At 40.9% G+C, this 21,511-nt stretch overlaps 1 protein-coding gene across 4 annotated transcripts in view; it reads right to left on the reverse strand.

The window, feature by feature from the left end:
• The window catches only part of CPED1 (cadherin like and PC-esterase domain containing 1), a 281,780-nt gene that overhangs the window by 26,659 nt on the left and 233,610 nt on the right, over positions 1 to 21,511 (reverse strand). For all 4 annotated transcript variants that reach the window (XM_047763880.1, XM_047763881.1, XM_047763879.1 and 1 more), the window contains 2 exons: positions 18,534 to 18,651; positions 9,791 to 9,927 (listed from right to left, as the gene is read on the reverse strand). In XM_047763880.1, coding sequence (XP_047619836.1) covers positions 9,791 to 9,927; positions 18,534 to 18,651 — 255 coding nt within the window. The remainder of the gene's footprint in view (positions 1 to 9,790; positions 9,928 to 18,533; positions 18,652 to 21,511) is intronic.

The following is a 21,511-nucleotide window of genomic DNA, read 5'->3' on the forward strand; positions in this document are numbered from 1 at the left end:
AGCTGCCAACCTAAGCCACAGGCACAGCCATGCCAGATCCAAACCACATCTGTGACCTACGCCACAGCTCATGGCAACACCAGGTCCTCAACCCACTGAGTGAGGGGAGGGGTTGAACTCACATCCTCATGGATATTAGTCATATTTGTTTCCACTGAGCCACAATGGGACCTCTGAAAATATATTTTAAAAACAATATTAACTGGAATAGTCTATCAGATTGATTATATTAAGGTATAATCATACACTTGAATTCTTTGAATCTTTTAACAATGATATTATAATATGGATATATTGTGATGGGGGACATTTCAGTTAATTTTATAAATATTACTGCATTTCTGTAAAAGTAAAACATATGGACGCATAAAAAAGCCCTGGTTATTTTGGAGAGGCGATATCATGACAGTTTTTGCTCCTTTATATATATATATTTTTTAATAGCCGCACTTACAGCATATGGAAATTCCCAGGCTGGGGGTGGAGTCGGAGCTCCACCTGAGGCCTACACCACAGCCATTGGCGACACCAGATCTGAGACGCATCTGCAACCTATGCTGCAGCTTGTGGCAACACCAGATCCTTAATCCACTGAGCGAGGCCAGGAATCGAACCTGCATCCTCATAGAGGCAAAAGCCAGATCCTTAACCCACTGCACTGGGCCAGGGATCAAACCCGTGTCTCTACCACTCCAGAGATGCTGCAGATCCCTTTGTGCCACAGTTGGAACTCCAATATTGGCTTTTAATGTGAATCAAAACAAAAGCAGCAACAGTGGCAGTGATAAAAAATAAATCCATTTGTCTGAAAACATTTTGAAAACTCGTGTAACAATAATCAGCTTAAATGAATTTTATTTCTACTTTTGTAGAACAATGGCCTATGAGAGTCAGGATTAAGTATTGGTTCAATAAACCCATCACAGGAATACCATTAGTCATATCTTGGATTCCAGTAGCAACTTTATTCCAAAGACTGAATTGCATTTTCCTGTGCAGTATCTCTTTTCTGGTCCTGTGGTGCAACGAAGGGAGCCTAGCTCTACCAGAGTGGGTTCTGGAGAGGAGCAGAACCATCTGTGTCTAGATGTGTCATGAGAGGTTGGACCTCAGCTCATCAGTGGGAGACAAAGAAGAGTTTTGGATCCATTCTAGTCTCCAACCTCAGCAGGCAGGGTGTCAATGAAAAGCATGAAGGGGTTGGTAATTTTTTCTACTTTTTTCACACCATCATGGACCCCAGGACCTAGAAGCACATCCTGTTCTTAATCTCTGCCAAATCTTGGGCTTAATTTAAAATAATTTTATTAAAAAAACATGAAATGGATTATCTTTATTTTCATTTCCAATGTCTCAACATTATACAGTCTGTATTAGGTGGGATAGGCGAAGTGCTATTAACAAAGAGAGCCCCCAAATGTCTAGTGGCCTAAACACAGCTGAAGTTTATTTCTCCCTCAATACAACCGTCCAGGTGGTTCCAGGCAGGTATGGGTGGGGAGGTCATTCAGGGTCCCAGGATGAATAGGCTGTGCCCTCCTCAACCATGGTTCCCTAGAACTCACTGGGCATTGATGGCCAGTTGGGGGAAAGAGTAAAGAGCTGCCAGGTTGCCTACAGGTCCACCCTGGGGGCTGGGCACATCACTGCTGCTCACATCTCATTGGTTGGAACTCAGTCCTACCATCATGCACGTAATTTCAGGGGAGACTGAGAAAGGTGGTCAAGCTCTGTGCCAGAAGAGGAGGAAATGAGGCTGATGAACACTTAGCTAGTCTTTACCACATTCTCCGACAGGTGAAGCCTTTCTGGGGAAAACAACTCAACCCTAGATTCAGACTTTCCATCTGTGAATTAGCAAAAGCATGAAGTATATGCAGGCTAAATTTATAGTCTGCGTGACGCATAAAAGAACTTCTACTCTAAGAGAAACTGGTTCCCTGAGACAAATAATAGCAAGAAATAGCATTTCTTAGTAAAAGTGCAACAAAGACTTGGGAGCTTTTGATCAAAACATACCACAAAATGATTGTCATTTCATTTTATTTCATCAGGAATAAAAAGAACTAATGATGATGGTCCTTAAACATGCACATATTTTATTCCATTACCTCTTTTCTCCAGCATCAGCAAAGTTAACAAGGACATAGTTAGCAAAGCAAGTTATAAAGAAATGAAGAGAAGCAATGGCAGCTATCTGGGTTGAGGCAGTATCAAGGTAGCTTGTTAACGTCTCAGATTCTGCTGATCTGCTGAAGCTGGGGAAGAGGTGGGTATATGTAGAATCAATGGATGGGAAAAAAAAAATCCTTCATTTAAAATCATTTCCCATCTTCTTCTCTTTCCTTCTGCATAGGTTCTGGCTTCAACATTCACAGAGACAGGGATAGTTCTTCAGAACCAACATAGCGCATGCAGATGCCAACACAGGACTCAGCCAGATAACAGGAACCCACTGGAACCTTCCAAGAGGGGAGGTTATATAAGAATTACTTGTCTGTTAATCTAGGCAATGCCTGCTTACTGGAGAGCTCTCATGGTGGTAAATAAAGAAAAATGAAAGTGAAGTGGAATCTTATTCATTACATGTAGTCTGGGGCCAAGAACAGCCCATTATGTTTAGAAAGCTCTGCAGTGGTTCTGATGAGCCCCAGGATTGAGCACCAGTCCTCTCATAAGATACCTGCCCATTTCTAAGTAAGGTATGGTGTGATTCAGTTCTAATATGAAGCTGACATGGTCAGATGGCTAATGATGTTTTGGGCAGGCTAAAAATCTAGCTCAACAAAACATCTCTCTGTGAAATGTAATACGATTGCTATGCATGTTTTTCAGGGATGCATTTTGATTAAACTGCCTATAGATGAACAACGAAATTGCTCTTTGGGGTCAAGAACAAATGAAAATGGGCATTTAGGCAAATCACTCTCAAATGTGAAATTTGGCAAAAAAGGAAAACAAACAACTGAACAGTATTACCTAGACACAGACCTTCTAGCTGCTTAGCATGAAAGTGTTTATTTTGCCTTTCCCTCTGGATTGTAGGCATTATGTGTAAGCCATCCTTTCCTGGTTAGAGTCAGGCACACACCTTTCTTTCTATTCACCCTGTTTTTATTGAAACTGACAAGCAACAGCGAATTGTGTAACCATAATGGAATTCACATATTTGTCAGAACATATTATCGTAAAAAGGGCATACTTCAAATATGTAAACACCTTTAAGTCCAAGACACTACTTAACTTGCAAACATTGCTTAAAAATGTAAGTTACATTTCCTGTTTTCACAGCTGAGTTTAAATACTTTCAGTAAATATTGCCTTTTTATATTTCCCTTTCTTAATTGCACTCTTCTCTCAGACATTTTATTACTGGTTTAAATACCGAACTGTGTTTTCAACTGACAAACAAAATAAAAGCTTGTTTCATTTGGTTTGGTCAGGCTCCTCAGTTTTTTTCAGTTGTAAATTTCATCATCCCATTTCTAAACTATTTCCTATGTTTTTCTCACTGTGATTACAAAGCTATGCTCTGGTAAATTTTTATAAAAGTTCCATTCAAAGTTTATTAAGGAAGAGGTGTGTATCTATTTAGAGACGTGTGTCAGAGTATAATTGAAAACATAGGTGGTTCTTTTTCAAGGGATTTTGCTTTGATTCAACATGATTGTATATGACAAAACCTATACATAGCTACAAAAGCCTACAAATGAAATAACTCATATTTGGATAAATTTAGAGTTTAAAAGGGGCCTCACATTTACCTGCCCTCCAGATGCGAACCAGTATGCCAAAGAAACTCATACAAGTGTCTGCGGAGAAACCCTGCTACCATCTTTCCTCGGAGATTTGCCTCCTGTTCCCCGAAGTAAAGGGCTGAAGTATAAAAAGTTCAGTCCTGTTTACATGACATTGAATTCAGTGACATTCCTGGTCAAAGTTATCAGAAACTTGACCCCCTTTTTATTTTTTATTTTTATTTATTTTTGTCTTTTTGGGGGACCTTTTTTCAGGGCCGCACCTGTGGCATATGGAGGTTCCCAGGCCAGGGGTCTAATTGGAGCTGTAGCCACCAACCTATGCCAGAGCCACAGCAATGCAGGATCTGAGCCGCTTCTGTGACCTACACAGCTCAGGGCAACGCGGGATCCTTAACCCACTGAGCGAGGCCAGGGATCGAACCCGCAACCTCATGGTTCCTTGTCGGATTCGTTTCTGCTGTGCCACGATGGGAACTCCTGAACCCTTTTAAATCCTTACTGATTTGTGTTTGTTCCTTCCCCACAGGGGGCCTCCGTTTCCAAGCAGAGTCTCCCATTCATCAATGTGAAGTGGTAGTAAAAAGATGTAAGAGGTTGTAATAACATGAGGAAATTCAATGGAGAGAAATGACTACTTGGAGATTCTAAAGAAAGCAGAACTGTTTGAAGGCCTCACTTTCCACTAACTCTCACTGGCCCCGTCAAATTCTGTTGCCTTTTCATTTGATTCTTTGGAGAACAATAACTCAGTTTAATGCAGTCCCTTAAAGCTTGCTTTGACTGGGATTTAAAATCAAGTTCTGTGGTTTGTGTTTGCTTGTTTGTTTGTTTTTTTGTAGTACAACATATTTGTACTACTATTAAAGTAACATTTTCAGATTCTCACTGTAACAAATCTGAGTTTTCCATATTAATGGAAAGTCTTCCGATGAGTAAAAGTGCTATACCTTTTGAAACTGTGTGTTGAGATATGTCCCCACTTTTACATGATAAGAGGGCATAAATTGGAGCACACTGAAAATGAGTAACTCAGAATCATCTGCAGGACACACCTCACCTGCTTGGTTCGCCCACTGTCTGTTACCTTGAGTCTCTGTCCCTCCAGGAAGAGAAAAATCAGAGAAAGCACTAAGCCTGAGTGATATGACCCTCATTGTAGTTTCTTCTGATACAAAAATGAGATCTTTATGGTTTTTTTGTAGTTCAAAGGAACTAGTTCAAAGTCGTGTGATTGGTAGGTTGCCTTTACCCACCAACACTACTCTGCTCAGGCACTTGCTCTTTTAGCAGCTTTTCCAGACCCTTCCAGTCCGGGTCAGGTGCCAGGTTTGTGCTTCGCCCAAGCTTTGCAATGATCATGCTACATTATAATGATCACTTCTCTTCTTTGCATTCTTACTAGAAATTTAGCACCTTGGAAGATCATGGTGTTCTAGGTGTGCCCAGATTCTTGGCTCAACACAAGCTAGGTGATTAAACATACAAGGCAACATCCCGAAAGTGAAAAAAAAAGTGTTCTGGGCTTAGGTTTGTTAAGTGATGGGCTGGATTCTACTCGGTGACAATGTGTCAGGGGTAACTGGTATTGCAAGGTTCCTCATGGGGGGCAGCAGAGTTACTCCAGTGCCTTCAAGGAAAAAAACAAATCTCTGCATTCCGAAGTGCCTGCCTGAGGCTCCGACTACACCCTGCCATCTTTGCGCATTTGCAAAGTGAATTTCTGCATAATATCATTCAAACATAACATATATATGCAATGTTTCTTTCTTTGGATGTTTGACATAGCAAAAAGAGCCCTCTGCTGCCCCCCACCCCCCACCCAAATTCAGTGTATCAGGTGTTCCTAAAACAAAATATTTGCATTTCTTTTTTTCTATTTTTTTAAATTTCTATGCTTTAACATGCATTTGTCTTTGAAAGAGAATGGTGATTATAAAGAGTTCTGGGTAGGACGAGAATTTAGTTGTGTCAGTAATGAAAGATGTTTATATTTTTCTTTGGGAAAATGAAAAATCAATGTAGAGGGAAAACCTTTTGCTAACTAACTACTATTCATAAGTTGAGCTTGCTTAAAATAAGTGCTATTCACAGTTGAATCATGAACATTTACACAATTATCTCTGCTGTGTGGTGTATGAGTCCCCAGTCTGCATATGACCAAGTTCTGTGATTCTGAATATAAATGTCTTTCTCAGTTTCTTTGCATTTCCACTGCTTCTGCCCTAGTTCCAATTTACACAACTTTTAAAAATATAGACCTTTAGATAAAGCAAGGTGCATACATGTTGTCAAAATAAAGGTAATATAACCCCTGCCTTCCAAAAGTTCAATTTATGCCACTTCGCTTTTATGAAAGACTTAGATTAGGAGAATAAGGACTTTTTTCTAAAAGTGAAAATACTCTTTGGAGTTCTTTTAGTTAGCGAAAACAGATACTCATGTAGGTCTTTCATAAGTGAAAAGTATTGAAATTGAACTTTTCAGTAAATGGGGGGCACTCTTCCCTCCACTCCGATTTAAGAAAGCCTTCATAGGAACACTCTACTTTTTTTGTCTTTTTAGGGCCGCACCCGTGGCATATGGAAATTCCAGGCTAGGGGTCGAATCAGAGCTATAGCTGCTGGCCTACGCCACAGCCACAGCAACACCAGATCCAAGCTGCATCTGCCACTTACACCACAGCTCACTGCAACGCCACATCCTTAACCCACTGAGTGAGGCCAGGGATTGAACCCATGTCCTCATGGATATTAGTTGGGTTTGTTACCGCTAAGCCACAACGGGAACTCCAGGAGTGCGCTACATGCAGATGGCGAAGGAAACCTACATTTAAAAAGGTCTCTTTGTTTAAACATGTAAAAAAAGAAAGAAAAGAAAACATAACTTTAAATGCATACATTAGAAAAAAAGTTAAATATTAGAAGAGATCCAACAGAAAAAGAAAATCTGAAAAGACATTAATAAAAAAAAAAAAAAGATCTCTTGGGAAGTTCCCATTATGGCTCAGAAGTAACTAGAATCCATGAGGATGTGTGTTTGATCCCTAGTTAAGGATCCGGTGTCGCTGTGAGCTGTGGTGTAAGTTGCAGACGTGGCTCGGATCCTGCATTGCTGTGGCTGTGACTGTGGCTGGCAGCTGTAGCTCCAATTCGACCCCTAGCCTGGGAACTTCCATATGCCTTGGTACAGCCCTAAAAAAAAAAAAAAAAAGATCTCTCCACACTTGGTCAACCATAATTTACTCTCTGAACTGGCTTCCTGGACATTCACACAGGATCTGTGTGTAGAAGGGTCTGCGCTTGGTTGCCTGTTCTGCCTTTGCCTTCTCAAAATTCTTCATCAATATTGAACACAGGGTCCTACACTTTCACTTTGCCCTGGGCCTGGCAGAATATATAGCCAATCTTGTCACCAGCCCACGCCTCCCCTGGTTCCCCTCACTTACGTAATGACTCCTAAGGGCTCATTACTCTTAGCACTAGGTTTTTACATTGATGGGATTATTCTATGCATATTCTTTACTTTCTCTGCCTCCTCAGTGTGGCATGATGGAATTTTTCCATTGAAGAGCCACCTCCTCCCCAGCATCCATACCCATTTCCTCCTCCCCGTAGGAAGCAGTCTCCGTACTGCTGCAGGACGGTTTTTCTAATTCTGATTGCACTGCTCCTCTGCTAAAAATGTACAAGCCTTCTCTGTTGTGTATAGAATAAATCAGCATCCTAGTAAACAAGACAGACTCCGTGGGATGATTGCCAATGTGCTGGCAACTTTGAGTTTCTGAGCTTGCAGGTCTGAAAGACGCCTCTGGACCCCAAGAATCACTAAAAGAAGCCCTTCCTGCCTAGCAGCCAGTTGACTGGTCTCTGCTGGGATCACCTGATCTGCACACAGGTCTTTCTTTTCAGACTGTGTAACATCATCTCCATCAGATGGAAAGAAATGATCTTCTCTTTTTCTTACCATGACTTTGCAGAGTTGCTAATAATTCGCCTTGAGATGAACAGACAGTGTTGTGGACCTTGTGTTTGTGTCCTCCTGAAATTCACATATTTAAACCCTAACTCTCCTCCTCAGGGTATCAGGAGGTGGAGTCTTTGGGAGGTCATCAGGTCTGGATGAGGTCATGAGGGTGGAGGCCCCGTGGTGGAATGAGTGTCTTTATAAGAAGAGGATGCCTTAGAGCTCTCTCTCCCCCAGCCCTCTCCCTTATGGGGATACAGAAAAAAGGCAGCTGGTAGAAGCCAGGAAGCAGGCTCTTACCAGAACTCAACCATGCTGGCACCCTGATCTTGGACTTCTCGGCCTCCAGAACTGTGAGGAATAATTATCTATTTAAGCCACCCAGTGTATGGTATTTTAAGACCGACAGGGAAGAAGACTTTTAGATTTCTACCTAATTGATTAATCTACAGCATAGGATTAGATTATCTAGACTCACTATTTTTCAGATGAAGAATAGGAGCCTGAAAAATAGTGTGTCCTGGTTCATTTAGTGATGAACTTACATGAACATCTATTGCCTTTCAGGTTAGTAAACAGTATTCTGAAAGAGTCTGGAGAAGTCTGCCTTACTATGGCAACAGCTATTTTTGTTGCTTCCAGTCTAGGATGTGGAGGTTGGGTTGCCCACTTTGACAGTTAAAACTGCCTGAGTAGTGGCCAATCACAGACATGAGTGAACGCAGGTGAATTACTCAATCTCTCTGAACTTTAAAATCTGTTAAGTAGAAAACAGATATATCGTAGCCACCTCGCAGACCTGTGATTAGGAATAAACAGTATTTTAACATCTCCATTTACTCAACACATATTAATTAAGTGAATATTATGTATCAAACATTGTTCTAAGCTGGGCGAGTAAGGCAGTGAATCCAACACAGTTCCTGTCCTCCTGAAGCTTACAGTCTGGTAGGATTGAAGGTGTAAGAAAGTCAGCAGCACAGTTTTTTTTTTGTACAGATGTCAACGCTCAGTTAATGATACTGACAGCAACAGAATTTTCTGGATCTTTGTTTTCTTTCCTTCCCTTTTTGAAACTAATTAACTAAAACTGCTGCTTTATCTTTAGAGATACTCAAAGGCTTGAACCTCAGGGCATTTATAACGGACTCTTCATGAAGAAGAGGTCCGTCCCCTCTCGTGTTTCTTTCTGAATTCTTCTATCATTTGCTGGTAGAAAATCTGACCATAGGCCTAATCGGAAAAATCAACAAATATTTAGTCCAGCATTGTTTAAGTATTCATGGAACTTCTTTAAAAAAAATCAGTTTTCGAAATCAGTCTTGCCCGAGCGTGAGAGCTTACAGTTTATAAGGAAATGTCCATCTCATAAAAGGTACTTTGCAAATCTGGATGAGGATTACTTACTTCACGTCAACCAAGCATCTCAGTCTATGTGCCCAGTTCCCACGTCCGAAAGCTCTGCCGGAATCTACCTAGTCAGAGGGTGCCTAGCAAGGAGACACTGCATGTTCCAGAAATCAGCTTAGAAGCCACGCTAAAGGAAAAGCAGCCCAGCGAGGTCCACGCGAGACCTGCCCAGGGAACGTGAGAGAAGGTCAGGAAGGTTAGTGTGTAAAAACAAGGCCGTGCGTGGGGCAAGCTGGAGCAAAAGTCTTACATGCATTCCATTGCCTGTGCGAGCTACAGATGGCTGCTTCAACTGAAGTGCCTCGCTGAGGCTGCAGCTGACAAGGCCAGCTGCTCTGAACCTCCAACTGTCAGTTGACAGGGCCAGCTCTTACCCATGTGTGCTGAGAAAACCAGCATGGAACTGGGTCAGCACAGGACACAATTTTAATAGCCTCAATCTGTCAAGGAGATGTCTTTGGAAATAACCAAGCATTTCGAGCACAAGTTGTTAAGGCTCTTCTATAATAACACACAATCCAAAAAGCCAAACTGCATTCGGTTAGTTGTCTTCTGGAGTGAGAGAGCAGGAATTGGTCTAGAAGGTGCAACTGCATGGTTTTGGGTGCTACAGGTGGCGTAAATTAAAGGTCTCCCCCACTGGATCCAGAACCTACCTTCCTTCCTCCCAGGCACTGCTGGAGCTGAGGCTTAGTTAGGATGCTGTATTGGCAGTCGTGGGGCTGCCAAGTGATTTCTCTCCAGTCACAGGTCCTGTTGTCTGAACAGCTGAGGCAAGGCACGATCCACTGGCCTGGAATAGACAACAAAACTTCTTTGGTTCAGCTTCTACAGGTGAAATTGTAGTCGGCAAGTAATTCTAGAATTCAGTGATGGCACATCATTACAGAAACGACAGTGAGGAGACCACTCTCATATAAATGCACTAAACAGAATCACAACATGTGGTAATATTTTGAAATAACACAGTTCATGCTGCAATCAAGGATGAGTTCTGTTTGGTGAAAATGCATGCTTATAAAAGATTAAAGCGATTGGGTACTACTCATTTGTTACTTATTTTCAAACAGAACATTAGGCACTTAATAGGACCTAAGTGTAAAAGGGAGCCACTGATACTGAGGTAGTTGGCCACAAATATTTAGTGGCCTAATACATGCTTAGGTGACTGATCTAATGATAGTTATATTCTCGGCCCTCAAGAGATACGAGATGTAAGACCATTATTTTAATATTCTGAGAATTTATTGTTTTGAAGAATGGCGATTGCTCCTTAATGCAATCCATGGCCTGTCTTTTTGCCATTTCTTGGGCCACTCCCACGGCATATGGAGGTTCCCAGGCTAGGGGTCTAATTGGAGCTGTAGCCACCAGCCTACGCCAGAGCCACAGCAATGTGGGATCCGAGCCGCGTCTTCAGCCTACACCTCAGCTCATAGCAATGCCGGATCCTTAACCCACTGAGCAAGGCCAGGGATCGAACCCGCCACCTCATGGTTCCTAGTCAGATTCGTTAACCACTGTGCCACAACGGGAACTCCTCGATCCATGGCCTTTTGCTGTGAATCTCTTCACCTTCTTCTTGCTCTGTCACCTTGATTTCTTCATCTGTTAGATGGGGTGTGTACTGTTCTCCTCACATAATTGGCAGGAGGACTTAACGGATAATGTATTTAAAGGACCCACCAGCTACAAAACCATATTCATCTTTGTTATCAGCAGATTTCAGGCACAGAGCAGGCCACGAGCTTTAGTAAATGTTGAATAAGATAAATGAGTATCTTCAAGAAGCTGTATGTAAAATCGTTCTTATCTTATAGATAAAGTAACATATTCAAAATACTCCAGCTTTAAATGTTTTTTTCATTTTTAAAGTTTCAATGAAGTACAGTTGATTGACAACTGTGTGACAATTTCTGCTGTGCAACAAAGTGATTCAGTTGTGCATGTACACCTATCCATTCTCTTTCAGATTCTTTTCCCACGCCGATGATCACAGAATATGGGGTGCAGTTCATGTGAGTGGACACATTAATCATTTATTAGAAAAAAAAATCAAGAAATGATTGTTGGTTTTTGTCTATTCCTTTTTTTTTTTTTCAGAAATGGAGTGTGAACTAGCATGTGAAATATGAAGTGGTTATTTGTGTCCTTTGTGGAGAAAACCCTAATGTGTCCAGCAACAGTCTGCTCTATTGAAAAGGTCTCACTCTGCTACTGCTGTGCCTTTCTCTTCAAAATGTCGAGGAGCAGGAGTTCCCATCATGGCCTGCCAGTTAGGGAACCCGACCAGCATCCATGAGGACGTGGGTTCGATCCCTGGCCTTGCTCAGTGTGTTAAGGATCCCGCATTGCTGTGGCTGTGGTATAGGCCGGTGGCTACAGTTCCGATTGGACCCCTAGCCTGGCAACCTCCATATGCCGTGGGTGTGGGCCCTAAAAAGGCAAAAAGACCAAAAAAAAAAAAAAAAAAAGTCGAGGAGCTAAATAGTCCCAGCTACATTTTGAGTTAGGAAGGAAAGTTTTTAACAAGTTTATCCATTCTGGCTTGGATTTGTGGGTCTGCCAACAAAAGGATCTGGTGTGGCATTACTTTTAGCTGGAAGAATGTCTACCTTCAGGGGAAGAATTTTACATTTCATGACGCTGGGATGTCAGAGTGTCAGAATTATGAATGTGAGTGTGTGTGAGAAAATAGGTACAAATAGTAACATATGAAAGGAGATCTGGTTTATGGCTCTTACTGACAGGAAGGAAAAGAAGTGTGGGTATATAAAGAGAGAGAAGCTGGAGGAGACAGAAGGAAATAGAAGGGGGAAAAGATGAAAATACTGACTTCCAGGAAAAGAAAGAATTCATACAGCAGAATTACTTTAGGGGGGGACAGTGTCAACAGGAGCAGAAAGTTGAAACACAGGACAGTCCAAAAGTAATGCGGACTCACTTGTTCCTCTTCCCATAAAATTTTTTCTTTGCTTTGATTTTTGAACTTAATGAGAATTCCAGAAAGCTGCCTCATTCGGTGTCTACCCAGCAAGTACTAGCACTACAATTTCAGGACTGGCGAATGATCTACCATTTCTCTACATACATATCACTCTCTTGGAGGATTTTAATTTAATACATTATTGAAGGATCTACCTGTCAGGTGCTAGGCATTACTGTTGTTAAACTATCATAACGAAAACATAAATAGTTACCATTTTTAGAGCACCTCTTAGATGTCAGGGGGAGTCTTTTTATTTTTCTAATGAAAAGCATAGTTGATTTACAATGTTGTGCTAATTTCTGCTGTACAGCAAAGTGACCTAGTCTCTCTCTCTCTCTCTCACACACACACACACACATGCATTCCCTTTCTTATATTATCTTCCATCATGGTCTATCCCAAGAGCCTGGATAGAGTTCCCTGGGCTGTACAGTAGGACTTTACTGCTTATCCACGCTAAATGTAACAGCGTGCATCCTCTAAGCCCAAACTCCCAGTTTGCAGGGGTATTCTGAGGAGCACTGTACTGAGTTAACTTATTCAACCTCACAACAACCCTACTGTCACCCCCATTGTAGTGTACGTAATGACTTAGGGGCTTAGAAAGATTAAGTCACTTGTCCAAGTGATCTGAGCTGAAGTGTCTGCTCCAGAGTCCATGCTCTTAATTATAATGGTAGAACTCAAAAGTTACAATCAGGTGAGAAGGTTACAATTTAGACATGTAAAACACTTACAGTTTAGTAGTGGGTAAGGTATCGTTGAGTAAAAATATCACTGTGATAGTTAAAGAGCCTGGGCTTTGGAGACACACAGAACTGGGTTCCACTTGCACCCAGCTCTGTCTCTCTCACACACACACATGCATTCCCTTTCTTATATGGAGGAGACAGAAGGAAATAGAAGGGGGAAAAGATGAAAATACTGACTTCCAGGAAAAGAAAGAATTCATACAGCAGAATTACTGTATGACTTCAGTGTGCTGCTTCAACACAGCACACTGAAGTCACCTGGCAAGGTGTTTAAATGCCTCCTGCCCAGGTTGTATCCTAGACTGATTCATCAGAACCACTGGCTATAAGACTCAGGCATCAGTATTACTTTTTTTGTTCTTATAGCCACACTTGCAGCATATAGACGTTTCCAGGCTAGGAGTTGAATCAGAGGTGCAACCACCAGCCTACACCACAGTCACAGCAATGCTAGATCCAAGGTGCTTCCTCAGCCTCACTGGATTAAGGATCCAGTGTTGCTGCAAGCTGCAGTGTAGGTTGTGGCTCAGATCCTGTGTTGCTGTGGCGGTGGTGTAGGCCCCAGCTGCAGTTCCCATCGGACCCCTCGCCAGGGAACTTCTATATGCTGCAGATGTGGCCATAAAGAGAAAAAGAGAAAACGGAAAAAAAAAACAAAAAAACAAAACAAACAAACAAAAAAAACCCAAAAACCCACCTCCTCTGAAAGAGTCTTTTCTTCACAGAGATTTTGTGGGCATACAGAATCCTCTGGATGCAGTTGAAGAGGGCTGAGATCTCCTTTTCATCCTCTTTTTTACAGTGAAAAAACTTGAAGCCAGGGTGTTAAATGATGAAAGTAGGATCCTGCCATTAGTGGCAGGGCTGGACCCGAACTGAGGTCCTGGATCTCCAGTTAGCAGATCTTTTTATCATGATAGGTTAGGTCAGCATAAAATTATCAGGAGAAAATGCAATATGGCCCTGCACTCCCTCTAGAAGCACTTAAAGAAAACCCACAGACAAGTTGTCACAATAAATGTATCTTTATTTTTTAAAAGCTGAATTTATTCTGTGGGTTTGTGTGTTCAGAGACCAAGGTTTTAAAAAGATTATTAATTTTCTTTTTAATAGGATGGTGGTATGTTGGGAACATAAATGTGTTTCTGTCAATGACAGGTGATTTAATAATATTTTGAGGGGCTCAGTTTTCCTCAGATCCTTGAGTATCTCACAACATGTGCATCCCCCCCTCAAACACCCTTTCCCCCCATCAACTTGCTGACAGCTAATTTTGCACGAACCGAGATATTCTTTGGCTATTTGCTGCTTAGGCTGAAGACACGAGTGGCCAACTGCATGCGCGACGATCCAAATATGGGTAACATTAGTTTGTGGGAATAAAATTACATGCACATAAAAAAGATGCCTGATTGCGTCTCTGAAAACCTAGCCCCAATGGTTCATACAACTAAATTTATAGTCATAACTGCATTTTTGTATAGCTTAACAATGCCTTTTTTATTGTCGGTAATACTGCTTGAAATAGACATCTGCATAACATCTGCAGGGCTGGAATTTCTTGACATTTTCAATGATACCAGCTCAACAAAAACTGTCAAGAAGAAGGACATAAATTCTGTTGATATATTTAAACGATGAATGAATCAAAGCTGTGATTTCTGAAATGAAGTATGGCATATGTCTTAAGGAATAATATTCTGAGGAATGAAACTGCCTTTTGGAAGTTGTTTTATTTTTTTATTAAAAAAATTTTTTTTTGCCTTAAAAAACCTTTTAGGGCTGCACCTGTGGCATATGGAGGTTCCCAGGCTAGGGGTCTAATTGGAGCTATAGCCTAAGCCAGAGCCGCAGCAATGCCAGATCCCAGCTGCATCTGTGACCTACACCACAGCTCAGGGCAACGCTGGATCCTGAACCCACTGAGCAAGGCCAAGGATCGAACCCGCAACCTCACGGTTCCTAGTTGGATTCGTTTCCACTGCACCACGAGGGGAACTCCTGGAAGAAGTTATTTGATTTATCATTATAGCTTTATATTTAATGCAAGTTAGATTTCAGCCGTTTAAGTGAATCAGATTGGGTGATACAATGGAGAAAAGAAATTTAACTTTGTGATTTAGGGCCCTGGTGAGATGTAAAATCATATAAATGATAGCACTAATTCCTGACTCTATAATGTTAGAAAATAAAGCTGTTTTTACTCAAGAAAAAAAAATACATCAATATTTTCAATATTAGAAGTATTAAACTATAAGTTGTTATATTTCCTTCCAAAAAAAGATGATACAAGCTTTTGCTTATATACCATAAAATACAATCTAAATTATTTTCTTTAAAGGTAATTCTCATTCAATGAGCACTGTATAAATTTCTTCTTTCTGAAAATTAGAATTATTTTTTTCTTTTCTGAACAATAGATTTTATTTTTAGCTTTTGTCTTATAGCTAATTATTTTCCAAGGCTAGAATTCCACTTAAATTTTTTTTTAAAAACAGACACTCAAAATTATATTAGCTAGTGCTATTGAAAAAAAAATTTTCAAGGAGAAAACAATGGATCCAGTTCTGCCAAATAACTGTAATGTGCTGTGAAATAAGACTTTGCAACCATTCCATGACCTCATAAGCTAAAGCTAGAGCACCGAGATATCTGTCCCTCCAATGTCACCGAGCATGACAATTTCTTTTAACAGAAGGGAGTCCTACCATGAGGGAAGGAATTCATCTCCAACAGGGAAAAAGGAAGGAAGGAAGGAAGGAAAGGAGGGGAGAGAGAGAGAGACACAGGAAGGAAGGAAGGAAGGAGAAAGAAAAGAAAGGAAAAAATCCATTCTTGAAAACTGCCTCTGATTTCACTCATTTCCCTTGAATCTTTAGCTCTCTAGGGCTTCAAGGGCGAAGCAGTTACCCCTGGTTGGCTATACTTTGCTGCTCACAGTCTTCCATGAAAAAGAGGAGGACTTTGATCCTGGTTTCAGTTCAACAACTATTTTTAAATCATATTAGATGCTGAAAGATGAATAAGGTACAATCCTTGCTCTAGTCACACTTGCATTTAGGGTAGTCATTAGTTCAAACTTATTGCTGCTGCTGCACCTTTGACATATGAATACACGTACCCTGTACTATACGTACACATACTCATATTGGATATATTACTGCCATTATAAAACATAAAAAGAAGCACAATTAGCTAAAAATACATGTACATATATTTTCATCTTTGCTGGCTTCATCCCTGGGGATTGTTTCATGCCACTCCCTCCCCTGCCTGGCTGCATTATTCCACCCGAAGACTGCCAATTAGAGAAAGAGAGAGCAACATGTCAATCAGATGCCTGAAACATACCGGGCGAAGTGCTGTTTGTAGACATGCACCTAAGATATTCTGGGTGCCTAGAAGAGAAGCAACCCTCGGGGTGGGGTGATAAAGTCTTCCTGGACAGGAAGATAGAGCATCTGGAGAAGTTAGACCAAGACGGGAAGAAAACTTTTAGGAGTGGGGAACAGCATGGACGAGAGTCCTGAAGCTGACTCTAGGCCTGCGGTGAGGTCAAGAGGCTGGGAGGAGTTGGAAAAGATGGGAAGAGTCAGATTATTGTCAGTTTAAGGAGTCTGGGCTTGACTGGTGAGTCAATATTGGGGGATTCTTTATTTATTTAAAATTTTTTTTTAAAATTTTTGTCTTTTTAGGGCCATACCCACAGCATATGGAGGTTCTCACATTAGGGGTCGAATTGGAGCTGTAGCTGCCAGTCTACACCACAGCCACAGCAATGTGGGATCTGAGCCATGTCTGCGACCTACACCACAGCTCATGGCAACGACGGATCATTAACCCACTGAGCATGGTCAGGGATTGAACACTAATCCTCATGGATCCTAGTCAGGCTCATTACCACTGAGCCACGATGGGAACTCCAATATTGGGGGCCTCTTTAAAGAGGCCTTACTACTCAAATTACCAGAAGGCCCGTGTTTTATGACAGCCTCTCCTATAGGGACCAGGCATGGGGACAGCTTTGTAACAGGGCCTGGCATAAGTTACAAGAAATTTAATGGACAGAAGATGCTGCTGTTTCTTGAGGAATCTCAGTCGTGTGTCTTCACCTTTTTGTTGAAGAACTTTTGACTTGGTTCAGGAGGAGGAAGAGAATTAAGTTGTTTTATGATTCTCATAAACTGTCATCTGATTAAAAAAAAAAAAAACCTAGACATGTGGGTGTCTCCTTTGTATACAAGAGTAGATATCTCATTTAGCCCAGAATTATAAATCATACCACCTGACACACCCTAATGGGTAAATCCCTCCCCTGTGCACCGACTGTAATTTATTATTTAGGACACATGTTCAAGAACAGGGAGATGCCAGGTTGGTTAACGGTGCGTGCCAAATTGCAATTTGTCCTGCCCATTTGTGAAACTCATTTCCCATTCAAGCTGCCATGTGAAGTTCACGGCAAGGGTAGAAAATCTCCTGAGTGTTTTCTCAGACTTTTCAGCTGAAGGAGGGGCTGGGGGTCAGGAGGCTGCAGCGGTAACCAGGAATCTCCCAGAAGATGCTCTTTACTCCTCTTACCGCCCGAGGGCATTTTCAGCCCCAGCTTTGGCTTAACCCCTCTATTCTCTCCTGAAAGAAGGGTGCTGGGGAAGGAAAGAAACCGGGGATGCAGGTGGTGGCACCAGGGTGTCTCATTCCAGATCTTCCTTTGGCTTAGGCAGGATGGAATGCTATAATTTGAATTTGACTTCACAATTTTCCTGCTCTATTCATGCTCAATATATGGGAGATGCTAGGGGGTGGCTATTTACAAAGTGTTTTTTTTTTTTTTTTAATCAAAATAAATGATTTAATGGGAGTTCCCATGGTGGCTCAGGGGTAAAAAACCCGACTAGTATCCACGAGGACGTGGGTTCGATCCCTGGCCTTGCTCAGTGGGTTAAGGATCCAGCTGTGAGCTGTGGTGTAGGTTGCAGACGTGGCTTGGATCCTGTGTTGCTGTGGCTGTGGTGTAGGTTGGCAGCTGCAGCTCCCATTGGACTCCTAGACTGGGAACTTCCGTGTGCCATAGGTGTGGCCCTAAAAAGACGAAAAAGACAGAAAAAATGGTTTAAAAACTGAACATACGTCTTTTGCAGTTCTTTGGTTTCTAAGGACAACTTACTTTGTAGCTAGTCTGCAGAAACACGGTGCTAAGTGAACTAGCAGAATGTAAACAACTCAGGCTCTCTGTCCTTATGTAGCTGCAGCCTGGGAAGACTGACATCAAACAATCAATTACACACTTAATCATTTAAAAATTGTGGAAAAGCCATGATGAAAAACACTGGGTGGCATGAAAATATATAGTAAAGAAAACGAGTCAGAAGCTCCAGGGAGCCTCTCTGGCACAGTGACTTTTTGGCTGAGATCTACTGGTGAATATGAATTAACCAGGCAAAGAGCAAAGGATGAAAAGAAATGCATTTGACTGATCAAAATAGTTCACATATGAAAACAATGTATTTACCTTAAGTATACGTGTTGCAGTTCATACTATGAAAAAGTACTGTATTACCTTGATTTTTTTGGTACAAGGATAGTTTAAATAGGCATCTACTTTTTATATTAAGGGATTTTTTAAACAATAGAAATGATATTCAATGTAAGAGTCACCTTTTGTGTCCCCAGATGGACAAATCTTTAGTTCGGGCTGTGAAATGGCTTCAATGTAGTCAGAAGAAATAGGCTGTAACCCACAGGTTTCCTCTGGTTGAATCAGCAAACCACAATCCTGCATTAAAATGATAATGATAAAAAAATGAACTGTCATAGTAATTAATCTGACCCATAGTAATAACATCCAAAAAATAAGACTTTCTGTGCCAAATGTCATTTATGGATTAAAGGGAGCAATTTTTTAAAATTAAAATATGATTGATTTACACTGTTGTGCCAGTTTCTGCTGCACAGCAAAGTGACTCAGTCAAACATATATGCATTCTTTTTTTATGTTATTTTCCATCATGGTCTATCCCAGGAGATTGGACATAGTTCCTGCTGCTATACAGTAGAACCTTATTGTTTATCCATTCTAAAGGTAATAGTTTGCATCTGCTAACTCCAAACTTCCCATCCACCCGGCTCCCTCCCTCCTCTGTGACAACCACAGATTTGTTCTCTATGAAAACAGAGCAATTCTTGTTTACCCTTCTCTTAATGTTGATTCATTAATAGTTGTTTTTGCTATAAGTAACTACTTGCATTAGGGGATTCATGTAAGTTCTAATGATAATTTAGTCTTCATTTTGGCATTGGTTTTCATGTTATTGCTTTACTAATTTTTAAAGAAACAGATGCCAGTTTTACTTTAAAAAATATACCTGGTGGTGTTGACTTATTTAAAATACACTACAACAGGGGACAATATATCAGGGGAAAAGACATTAATGGGAAAAAATAAATAGGAAATATTTGAGGAGAATGTCAATTTAACAGGTGAATTTCATTTCAACACACATTTATTAAGGATCTATGATATGCTAGAAATAGAATCAAATACTCATATTTTACCCAAAGCATCTTCACATGTTTATAAAAGCAGGTAACAACATCTCACGGCAATGAAATTCATTACACGGGTATGTTCTATACTAAGCAATGTCTTCTGGCACTGGGGAGTGGCAGTCTGTTGCTTCTGAAATCGTGCCTCTGCTCCAGCAGGTCAGCCCACTCTCATTTTCTCTTAGCTAATCCCACAAAGCTATTGACACCTGTACCTGTCCTGTGTCCCTCTAGCCAACCTCACCTGGTTCCACTGCCACTCTTCTCACTGGGTTCTCACCATCTATCACAATTACGGCCAGGTAAAAATGCTAGAGTCTCTCTCAGGAAAGCTTTCTTTCTAATTTGCGTGTTAAGCATCTTCTTGTGTGTTAGGTCTCAAAACAGTAGCACAATTTTGTATCTGCTTCTGTCCCTGTCAGCACCAGTTGTGTCACTTGGTAACTGCACTTGTTATCTGTGCCTTTTCCACCAGACTAAATACTCTGTGACAACAAATAATCATTTCACTCACATATATACCCAGTCCCTAGTGCATGGTAGACAATATTTCTCGAGTGTTGAAAAGGTTAGTTAATTGTCCCCCTTTCTATACCATAAATTCTCAGGAACGGAGAGAAATAATTGGTTTGACCTTTGTTTGCTCTGTTTCTCTGCCTCTAATGAGCAATTTCTGGTCACCTTCCCTCATCCTTTCAAATACCCTCACCATCAACTCAGATTCCTAAACCTCACAGCAAAAGGTCTAAGATATCAAGGAACAAAAGGAACAGGGGTAGTGCGAAGACTTTTTGAAAGCTTTTTAAATTCATGACTGAAATTGAAGTTTAGGAAACTGGTTAAAGATTAGGAATGTGATTTGTATTAAAAAGTTCATTATAATAAAGCAATTAAAAATAATATAAAGTTTATAATGGTGTGAAAAGATTTAGTCTGAATAAACATCTATGAATGACATATGCTAATGTGTATGTGATATCTATTGATCCATCTATCCATTTGTTTTTGGTGGAGACTAGATTTTTTAAAAAATAAATTTTAATGGAGAATAGTTGGCTTAGAAAATTGTGTTAGTTTCAGGTGTACGGCGAAGTAACTCGGTTATATACATAAATCCATTCTTTTTCAGATTCTTTTATTATATAGGTTATTACACAGTATTGAGTAGATTACTCTGTGCTATACAGGAGCAGACCTTTTTTTTAAAGCCGAGAAAAATGGCATTATGTACCTAACAGTTTGAAAAAAAATGTCTATATCAAATGTTAGGGAAGGCAGGGAGAAATAATTACCATTATACACTGCTGATAAGGTGTGCAATTTAGCTCAGCTACTTTGGAAGGTAGTTTATATTAAAATTAAAAATTCACAGATTCCAAAGCCCCAAAGTCAGACTTCTTAGTATCCACTCCAGGGAACCCCTCATGCAAGATACAAAGAACATCTATAAGGATAGATCTAAAAGGATGGAGAGATTTCCAAGACATATAATTAAGAAAAAACTGAAGATCATGTGTTGTTCTGGAATAAGATACTCTATCTGAAACACACTGTGGCTATGCCAAGAAATCACCTAAATTCAGGTACTTCGGACTGAAATGCCGTGTTCCTTTTATTAAGAATGCACAGAGGGCGTTCCCATAGTGGCTCTGCGGAAATGAATTTGATTATTATCCATGAGGATGCAGATTCGATCCCTGGCCTTGCTCAGTGAGTTAAGGATCTGGCATTGCCATGAGCTGTGATGTAGGTTGCAGATGTGGCTCAGATCCCGCATTGCTGTGGCTGTGGTGGAGGCCAGCAGCTAGAGCTCTGACTCGACCCTAGCCTGGGAACCTTCATAGGCTGTGGGTGTGGCTCTAAAAAGACCAAAAAAATAATAAATAATGCCAAGAGTGTTGACACATTCCTGAAAGTCCGTGTTTAGAAAAACCATGGCCTTAAGACGATTGTTTGTTAGGAGGTCTCTGCGGTGGCATGTGTATAATCATGTCCTAAAGTTCTCATCTGGAGGGCATTAGAAAGACGGTCTAGATCATAGCTGCCGAAGTCCCAGCTGGTCTCTTCTGCCAAAGCCTGACATGAAATGG

Source organism: Phacochoerus africanus, chromosome 16, assembly GCF_016906955.1.
Source record: "Phacochoerus africanus isolate WHEZ1 chromosome 16, ROS_Pafr_v1, whole genome shotgun sequence".
Classification (NCBI taxonomy): domain Eukaryota; kingdom Metazoa; phylum Chordata; class Mammalia; order Artiodactyla; family Suidae; genus Phacochoerus; species Phacochoerus africanus.